Source organism: Simochromis diagramma, unplaced genomic scaffold, assembly GCF_900408965.1.
Source record: "Simochromis diagramma unplaced genomic scaffold, fSimDia1.1 OVJJ01000421.1, whole genome shotgun sequence".
Taxonomy (NCBI): Eukaryota; Metazoa; Chordata; class Actinopteri; order Cichliformes; family Cichlidae; genus Simochromis; species Simochromis diagramma.
This window is the reverse complement of record NW_024387250.1, coordinates 3,923,922-3,934,446: the sequence shown is the minus strand read 5'-3', so window position 1 is coordinate 3,934,446 and position 10,525 is coordinate 3,923,922. Positions and strand designations below refer to the sequence as shown.

The window sequence follows — 10,525 nt, the reverse complement described above, 5'->3', positions numbered from 1 at the left end:
GGAGGGACCGCCAATTGTAAATGGTATGTTATCTAATCAGCCAATGAGGCGGAGTGTCTTTTATGAGCGACAGTGCTACAGATCTGTCTGCACCGCCACAACCTCTCCGTGGAGTTTGTTTTAGGAACGTCAGAAGTTTCATTTCAAGGATTTTGCTAAGATCAGTTTTCTCCATTAGGCCATAATCAGGGCCAATAAACATTTTGGCACTAACAAAAAGACAAGAGGCCAAACTAAGGGTTACAGAAGAAAGGATTTCCACTTGGACGTGTGCAGAGGAGGGATAGTGGATAATTTTGAAGATGGAGCAGCCAAGCAGGCGGAAAAGAGGAAGACTATGGAGACGATTCATGGAAGTAGTGAAGAAGGAAATGCAGAGGGTTGGTGTGAAAGAAGAGGATGTAAGGGATAGGGTGAGATGGAGGCAGATGGTCAGCTGTGGTGCAGGGTGTAGCCGAAAGAAGAAGACGAAGAAGAAGCTGCTGGGAAGTGCTCTGATGTTTGAATGTAATCCTGCTGAAAACTGAGAGAAAAATAAGCTGTAGATAGAAAAAGATTTGCCTTTCAAGGCAAAGAATTACTCTCAACTATTTAAAAAAATCCATATGAGGAACATTTTTCTTACAGATTTATAGCGGTGATTACATTTTCTAGTTCTCCAAATGCATTAAAACTTCAAATATTTTAGTAATGCTACCAAAAATCCTTACATTTCAGCTTCTTGTTTAATATTCCACACAATCCTATGTGACACGCAGCATTTAGATCCCTTTATTCTTGATTATCATTTGTGCGCATATTTGTTTTTAAAAAACGATGGACGACTTCATCTCCCACAGCAGGGCTGCATGTCAGCGCAGAGGAGAATCAGTGAGAGACCCCTGAAGCTCGAGACAATATTCCCCAGTGAAGCTAACTAAAGAGAGACAGAGAGGCAGCGGACATGACAGCTTTTCAACAGCCAGAGCAAACTGACAGTAATATCCACGTGTTCTCACAGCAGACAGGAGACTGACAGCTGCAACTTTCATTTGAAACAGATGCACGGAAGTCGCATCTCACTCAAAGCCCAAGCAGGGCGACAAATATCCCTCCTGCACAGGCAATTTTTACCCCTGAATTGACCTCAAATGAAACCAAATCTACACTGAAGTGAAGCTGACAGGCATCTTCTGTACCCTGAGCACCGAACATTTGTAGCCACTGGTTTTCTTTTCTGAGCCTTATAACTCAAAAAGGAAATCGCCTCTGCATCCAGCCCTCTTTGCGTCTCCAGACAAACACTTTATCTTCCTGTCTACAGCACAGCAGACTAAACACACTCTCTAATAGAAGGCGGGGTTTTTTTTCTTTTGGTCCAAAGCAAGCCTGTCTGTAGGCGGCTAGGCTTAAATATACTGTTCCAATAACATACTGCATCCATATATTTTATCAGCAATGACACAGAGACATAATAGGACATAAATACACAGGCACACAGACTACTATGAATGGGTAGCCTGTCTCCTTTAAAGTGGTTTCTGGCACAGCGGAGGTAGCCTATAGGAGCTTAAAGCTTTGAAAAGGCGACCCTGAGTTACTCTTCAGCTAGGTCAAGGAGTAGGTTTTACAGGTAAAAGCCAAATATCACACTTTTCCTCAAACTTTGTCCCCTTGTAATTTCAGACACTAACAGAAGAATATGTGAATTTGAGTATGGTGTAAAGATGCAGCTTTTGTGACTAACACATCGTTGTTTTGGATCACCTGGTTGGTCAAACGTAGGTGGAAAATTAATTTAAAAAAACATGTCTCTCATCCAGCCATATCAGGATTACCGCAGGTTTTACTGGAAAGCTCGAACTGCTTGGATGCAGTGATGTAAAATAGAAACAATAGAAGTCATGAGATTTAAGGGACCGGTTGAGCTAACTGCGGTCGAGAGAAGACATCAGCCTTGTGATGCTGGCTCTGTGCAGACATGTGATAATAATTGAAAGACACAGCGAGTGCTGTCTGGCGTGCTTTAGAGTAAGATTCGGTGCATTTGTGCACTCGGGGTAAGAGTGAGAATAAGAAAAACATCCTCCATATACCTCAGTGGGCACTTTTCACAGATATTCTTTTCATTATTTTGTACTCTGAACTTTAAAGTCACCAAAGTGCAGCGATTGAAGATCAATACTGCCTCCTCCTGGATATCAGGTGAACTACTGCACATGCCAGAGCAAAAACTTTTATCTAGTGGTTTAAAATTTAGCAAAGACTGACCTGGAGTAAAATCTCATAAATATGATTGTGCAACAGATAGCTCGATTTAGGGGCAGGCAGTGGAAGTTTCAGCATGATTTAATTATGCTATTGGTATCACAAGGTTTCCTGTTGATTTGATTAATATTATCAAACACAGACAAGCTTAACAGGCCTTAATTTTATCATAGAAGCCCACATTTTATCACAATACTGAGACTTCACTCGAGATCGTGTGTATGTTTTGTCTCTGTGGACAACTTGACTAATTTATAAAAATAAAAGCAGCAAAATTTAGAGCTGCTTGAACACTCAAGGAAATTATTGTAATCAGCACCTTCTTAGATTTGTTTTTCTCGCTAAAATGCTTCTAAGATAAGCTTCAGCAAAGCTTCAGAGTGGGCTAACTTGATAGCTCCTGAAATTTGCTAAGGCAGTAAACATGGCCTCAATAACTTGCAGACATTCACTTCCACTGAGTCACCGCTGAGCCTTTCACTCCCAGTGTAATAAACTGTATTTTCTATCCAAGGCAAAATTGTTTTTTTCTACCTGTGTGTGCTATGTTAGCTGTTTTTGAAATACCTACCAGGCTGTTTGTTTACAGACACTAAGCCTGACCAACATCACCTTTCAAATCCTCCTGCAACCACACACGTGGTATTCGAGCTGGCTCGGCCTTTGGATGCTGATTTAAGTGAGTCACTTTCTCAGGTTTGTATGAACTCTGGTGAGACTGTTTATTGGCCGGCGGTCGCTTTTCGCACCCTTTTGCCAAAATGAACACGGATGCGCTAGAGCAGTTTCTCGCTTTGTGCCAGTAAAGATGGACTCTTGCCACCAGATCCATGGAGGTACATTGGTTTCCATAGTTACATCGTACTGGTTTAAAAACAACCTTTTAAGAAAGCCGTCCGAGCAGAAAAGCATTCGTTCTTCATGTGTGTTTAAGCTATTTCCAGCACCAGCGTTGCTGAGCAAATTCCCTGCCCTTATTTTTCTTAATGCACTGCAACAACATGTGGAACCACAGTCCTCACTGACAGCCATTTTGAAATGCCCCCACGCACATATGTGGATAGTGATTTTGATGCATTGTTTAAATAAACTTCAGCATAAACTGGGGCATAATAATTGCATGTAAACAAGCACCAGTCAAATCTGCGGAAAAAAAAAAATGCTTAAAAGGTCTGCACCTATTTTCAAAAATTAAAGTTTTTAAAAACATCTACCACCAAGTTTCTATTTGTGTCTCTCTCATAATGTTTCTTGTGGAAGGACTGATTTCCAAAGGGCCATGTACTTTTGATTTGCTTGACCTTTCAAAGGTAGAGGTTAAAGTCTGCTATCAAGCTGGAACAGAAAGCAATTCAATCTCTTGCTCAAGGTGACACTTCAGGCCAAACTGAACATTGTCTGAATGTTATTCAGACAATATCGAACTGTTATTGAAGCTCCAAAGTTACTCCATTGTTTCTCTATTGGGGGAAAATGGATGTACCTGCAAATCATGTATACAAACAACAAAGTAAGCAAATGATTCACTAAGACTAAGACTACAGAATGAACTGGGTGAGTGCAGGGTTTGTACTAGTGCACAAACCCTGCTCAATTTAGTTGCCAGCTATGTTTCCAGTGCTGGCTGTGGTTAGTGAGAAAAACGTACTGTCCAATCACTACAATAGACAGACATACAGACAGATAGATACTTGGGGAAATTAATTGCCCACCCCTGTGTTATAAAAATATTGAAGTGATTAATTGAAGTAATTAATAATACAATAAATTCAGAGTAAAGTCATATTATAAGACTGCACAGGCTACTAGGTGATATCAATATGTATAACATAACGTAACAAAATAAGACGAAACAAGTACAATAACTAAAGTTACACTTCTTATTCCATAGACATAAGCAGTACGTATCACAGTTTTTGTGTTTGCGTGTTCCAGCTTTCACATTCAACACATTCTAATAAGTTTAATTAAGTGCTGTCAGTAATATTAAAGAAGAGTTTCCAAACGTATGTACCGGATCTCGTCACCATTTCTTGTACTATATGTATCGCTTTTGCTCTGCTGTCGCTCTTCCTTCTGCTCGCTGACGATCTTTGCAGCCGTGGCTCCTCCTCTTATGCAAAACAGCCCGAGTATCCGGAAATTAACAATCCCGTGATGTCAGGGGAGCGCTAGCATAGCAGTGGAATGAGTAGAGCGCCTTTCTCGATTAAAACTTACCCAGAGGTCAGTTTTAGCGAACTGTTTGCCTTCATTGTCGTCGACAGACATGGCGTTACCGGGGGCGACGGCTGTCGAAGGACGTCTGTCCACGCACGGACCTTGAGGATGAAGATTAACGGGATGCCATTCAGTTAGCTACTCTGGACCCCGATTATGTGCCACAGAAGCTAGCAGGCTAGTTAATACGCTGTGGCAAAGTATTTACGGGCTGCTGCTCGGTGTGGAAACGGAGAAATATGGCGGGGTTGGTGTTGAAGCAGCTGTCAGATTTCGGGGACTTTTCTCACGGTAAAGAGCTGACAGAGATACTCAGTCTGAATAACAACGAGCAGATAAACAGTGTTCGCATGAGCCCAGATGGACGTCACATCCATGTCGTCCTCCGCAAGCCTAAGGTCAGTCTTGTGACTTTTGACAAGTATGAAAGACCCCAGCTGGCTCCTAACCAGAAGAAACTGGATTTGTGCGTAAACGTGCCCATCGTGGATATTTTCTATCTGGAGCATCACGGCGGCGGCAGCAGCGGTGCAGCAGTCGTGGCAGTGGTTTATGAAAGTGGGAAAGTTGAGTTTTGGAAGTTCCAGGAGTGCAAGTCTGGCTGGCATCTCCTGCAGACATCACAGTTGTGCAACAGTCCCCGGGCTAAAGTGGTATCTGTCTGTGCTTGCTCTAATCTTATCATCTGGTGCGAGGAGCGGCCGCCGTCAGAAAGCTCCCCTGTCCTCAGCGCCACAAGGAATAAGTTGAGATACTGTGTTTGCAGACGTGACTTTGAGGTGAACGAGACGGCTGTCAGCTTGGGAGGGGTGAAAATCGCCCTCCACAATAATCCTGACTTTACTGTGGTCAGCTCAGGGGAATATGTGCACCTTCTTCCTGACTTGAAGTCGAAGCCGCTGTTGAACATCTCCAAATTCTTCCTCTCCTGGTCCCCTCGCTATGACTCCTTTACAGTCAGCACCACATGTAAAAACACCCCCCTTAAAAAGCTTTCAGCTAAAGAGTCTGACTTTATGAAGCTGGTAATCGATTGCTTAGGATATTTGTCTCCTCTTGAACCACCTGAGATCTGCAGCTTCTCACCCACAGCCTGTGGAGGCCTCCTCCTGCTGCTCAGCACAGGCTGGCTCTGTCTCCTGCAGAAAGACGGGGTCCTGCGGCAAGTATACAAACTAGAAGACAACTGTTTGGTAAATTACAGCACTCACACTAGCCTTGGTATGTATGAGGACACCCTGGCACTAATTATGGGGCAAAACCTGCATCTGATAGACTTGAACTGTGGCAGAGAGCTGGAAAAGATTATGCTGATGAGTGAAGCATTATTATATACAAACAGGGCAGATATGTGTACACCTCACCTACTCTCAGAAACTGGACTTTTTGTAGTGGTGAGCAGGGGGGCGGACTCCAGAGACTGCAGCTTCAGAATAAAGTCTCCTGGCTTAAGTACAGTGGAGAGTATTCATCCTGGAGCCCTCCTGGTAGAAGCTGTCTTTGAAGAGGCCTGTAAATACTACCAGCAGAGGAGCCTGAGCAGCACCCCGCTCACCGTGGACTCGCTGAAGAAAGGGGGGAGATTCCAGGCTCCCATCTCTTTAGCCTCCATCCTCTTCAGCTACCTCAGCGCAGGCTTCAAGCAAAAGGGAGCACAGCTGTCCCAGAATGGAGGAGGTGGATGTATCACAGGGCAAGACAAGCTAATGGGTTCTCTTGAGGCCGAGCTCAAGGCTCTGGTTTCGCTGGAGGAAGTGAAGGGGACTTTAGTGAGGGGTAGTGTTAAAGAGGTGGAGGCAGTGTGTGAGAGTCTAGTTGAGAAAGAAGTATTGAGGCTTCTGTCGTCTCCTGAGCTGGATAAAGAGGCTCTGCTGTACCTCAACTCCATCTTCAGCATCTTTCCCTCCGAGGGTTGGAAGGCAGCGCAGTCTGCTCTGCAGCTACACTACAACGGTGAAGGATTTCTGTCCAGCAGAGCTCCCCCTGATGTGTGGAAAACTGTTCTCAGTGCTGGTCTGTCATCCAGCCCTGTAGCCTCCCTGTCATTAACCAATGGGGGACCAAAACACAATCGCAGCCTTAAGGTCGATTACTTTACAAACTGTAAAGGAAAATCTACAACCTCCACTTCCTCAGCTGCCTTGCCTGTGTTTGAGCTCCTCTGCAGGTCAGTTTTTCATTTCCAGCCCAGCTGGCTGCCCAGATTCCTCGAGCTCGCCCAGAAGGAGCAGGGCTCGACGGGGTTGGGTCTGGGCCTGGCGGCTTCCTCTTGGAGTTTTTCTAGTGGGAGAGGAGGGGACTACAATGAAAGCAACGTGCCACTATATAAACGAGCACTGTGCCTTCTGTCCAGCTTAAACCCAGACAGAGACCAGCAGCAGGACCTAGAGGTGGAGCTGCTGCTGGTGAGTGGGAGACCCAACGCAATCCTACAGGCTCTGCGGATCCTCATGAGCAAGAAGCAGTGGTATCGGGTCACCCAGGTGGCCCAGAAGTGCTGTAAACAGAGTCCGCTGCTCAACAAGGAGATTTTCACTATTTTGTTGTGCGAGGTGGCCCATCACAGAGACCTGGATCCCTACCTGGACTTGCTGTGGACACTTTGCCCTGAGGATTTCACCGTCACCACCATCCTGAACTTGGTCCTGAAAAACCTCCCCTCTCCCAACACTCCCTCCCACTCCTCGTCTTTCCTGGCGTCCAGTTCAACCTCTTCTATTCCTCCTTTCACAGACCCCCACAGTACTCAGGTGACTGTTGGGCTATTGAAACCACTGCTGAGAAAAGTGTTGCAGAGGGAGACCAAGCCTAGCCAGCGCTACGTGGACATCCTCCAGTCACCGTCATTCCCCCCTCCTGCACTGCCTCGCCAGCCCACTGAGCAGAGCGGCAGTGTCACAGACCCCAGTGCAGACTCTGATCTGTGCAACAACATCACCCCAGCTCTTCTTGCAGAAACCCCTGAACAGCAGACCTGCACACAAACAGCTATTCAAAGGCAGAGGGTGGCTCTACCTGCTAACACAGTTTGAAGAAGAATGAATGAAGAACAAAACTGTCTTTATACTCCCTTCAACACATAATCTGACCGAAGTGTAAATCAGAGTGTGATGACAATCATATTATAAAACAGAATAATATGTAATAATATATAATAAGATCGTATTTCTTGTTTTGTTTTGTTTTTAAACTGTTGAAATGTGACTACTAGAAAATATTAAATGACTACTGAAGATCCTACCAGTGTAATAACTGCGGGTAAATTTAAGTGTTTAAATGGGGATGCACAGATCCGATGGATCGGGCATCTGTGGCAAAGATTTCAGATCAGTGTATATCTCAGTTTATTTCTGTGCGCATGAACATTTTGCTCTAAGGAGCTTATTGCGGTCAATACGGTTAACGTCTTCTTCACTTGGCCTGTCTGTCTCCTTCGCCACACAAGAGCAGAGGAGTGAAAATCCAGTGGAGACTTTGACGTGAAGCTGAAATGAAACAGCTGCACATAAATTAGTTGTATACAATATTAAAATACTTCTTTCTTTTTTTTTTTTAAGATATTTATGTTTATTCAGTTTAGTTTCCTGGATGGCAGGAGTCCCTGTTTTTATGTCTCATTTCAGTAACTGAGGTGTTTATTTGCTTCATGTTACTTTACATATAAGTAAATGAATCCTCTGCGTGACAAGTGCAGCTTAATTTATTGTCGATACTCTGTATCTGCAGATATCTCAAAGAAAAGTCGGATCGGTGCATCCCTACTCTTTATGTGTATAAACTGTATCTACAGTGTTATTTATCTTTTCAGCCTTAACTGCACGTCGATGAGAATGTTCTTGCATTGCGTAACTTTAACCTGTATAGGAATCCTATCAAAGGGTAGCAGTATTAACACAATATAGTATGTAAGTGCTCAGTGAAACAGAGCCGGTTATTCCTGAACCAAAATGGCATCTGCCTCTGCCTTTATGCTCCACCCCGCTCTCAGCTTCGCACTGATTAAGTCCTGAATGCGGATGTTCTTGTATTATATTAGAACAGCAAAAACAAAAGCCACTAACTCCTGTTGCTGGGTTTTATACAAAGGTGTGTTCCCTTTTTTAAAAATAGATGTTGGCTAATTATAGCCGAGTATAACTTCCTTTTACTTGCTCAAGTGCGTTTATGCAGTGGGTGATCTAATAGTCTGAATTCAGACAAGCTGACCTTTGTGGGTTGTTTTAAGCTAGGTATGGTTTGGCAGAGCAGGGAAGAAGGAAGGAGATCAGGGTTTCTTTTACTGGCTTTTGGTTTCACATTTATGCTAATGGCTTCTGTTTGGTTTTAAGTGACTCAAATAGTGTAATATCTGTAAACCAAAACAATCTACGTGACTTTCTTTTGCTTCCATTTTTCCATTCCTGTCATCTTTTTTTTTGTGGGTGGGGGGGGGTCACTCTAGGCTCCGTCTTGTCTCCTCTGCTCCCTCTCAGCCGACTCCTTGGACATACCAAACAGAGTACCCAGTAAAAGCAACTCACAGTTCAACTTTAAATTCAATTTTAGCAGTAATTCTGTTAAAATTCAAGTGCTTGTGGGACAGATTGTGACTCACACAGGCACCCTGCTGCTTGCATAAGGTCATGCATGTCCTCCTTTATGAACCCGGTGAGGGTAATGTTATTAGAGATGATAGCCCCTCGGTCTTATCGCCACTGCTGGTTATGCTCTGTCACCAGCTGCACTTTTATATGGCAACAGTCAGTATGGCAACAGTCAGTATTGGTTGTGCCTCTGCTTTGGGGTTTTTTCTGATTAAGTGCCATAAACAAGTGTGTATTTGTGTTCCTGTTGTGCTTAGTGCCTTCTGTTGGAGCAGCCTGTTAAGCTTGTTATAGTCAAAGTTAAGTCTCTGTCCATAATATTTCACTCTTCTGCCTATTTATTATGTACCAATCTTTGGAAGACTGCTAAAATGATAAACCAAGGTCCTGTTTGGGTGAGGTTTTGAGAAAGTCAGACATGTCTTAGGTATTCAGTGACAATCAGACTCTAAATGCTGCAGAAAAACCTGCGTGCCTTTTACGGTGCTTCTTCGAATTTACAGGGTAGTGTCATAGCTCAGCTGTCTTTTCACTCTTAGTCATATTTTGAAGACGTACGCATTTCTAAACTTTAATCAGCTCTTGGTGTGAAAGGGCTACTGCCCCTAACCCCTAACAGCTTCCTGATATCTTTCTCAAGTCCATTTAATCAAGCGGCAGTCATTCCAGGCCCTGCACACCTAAAGCGTGCACAGCTCATCTAACAGATATGTTTCGACTCGTCTCAGATTCACTGGGAACTCCCTGACTTCCCCACAGAGGCCACTGAGCCTAACGTCACGACTGTTTCTGATGTTAATATTCACTCGCCTTAACCTTTGCTTCAAGTTGCTGTTGGCTCCTCCTGCACCGGCCTAACAAAATTTCACATCCACGTGACAACTTTGTACTTTCGGTGATGCTAATTTTTAGGCAGTATTTGTTGAAGAACGCGTAAGTATTTATGAAAAGATGCTGTATGCTATTAAACTGAAGATAAAACACGACTTTGCCGTCCAGAGTTTTATGTGTAATTTCCTGCTCATTTGCATTTTAATAATATGGTTTCTTTTAACAGCCTCGCGAGACATGCTGCTTTGTAACATGCAGTGTTGTTGACGTTGGAGTTTTGATTGCATTTGGGTATCTTGTAAAAGTTTTGATTTGTTGTTTTGTTTTAGATTAAGCCATACTGCTACAGAGCTCCGTGATGAATAGGGAAGTGATAGACAGCAGGCGGTTAACAATTTGTGTGTCTGTCAGGTCATTTTATTGCACTTTCCAAAACATGTCATTGGTATCTGCCTGCCAAGTCCTCCTTCCCACAGATTAATGTAGTTCTGGTTTGTCTAGATCTGTTGGCATATTCCTTTTACCCTTGTGCAGAGTGAACTCAACATGCCAGATGGTCTTGTGATCTTGTGAGACGCTGCTTTGCAAGTTAGCTACACAACAGACAATTGAAATGTCAAGACCAGTATGTCCTTACATGTTTT

At 43.7% G+C, this 10,525-nt stretch overlaps 1 protein-coding gene across 1 annotated transcript; it reads left to right on the top strand.

Annotated features, from left to right (window-relative positions):
• Positions 1–4,369: 4,369 nt before the first annotated feature.
• LOC120715178 (Hermansky-Pudlak syndrome 6 protein) lies at positions 4,370–10,046 on the top strand. Its single transcript, XM_040002035.1, has one exon. It carries the CDS (start codon positions 4,707–4,709, stop codon positions 7,497–7,499), a length of 2,793 nt encoding a protein of 930 aa, XP_039857969.1. The 5' UTR covers positions 4,370–4,706; the 3' UTR covers positions 7,500–10,046.
• Positions 10,047–10,525: the final 479 nt, after the last annotated feature.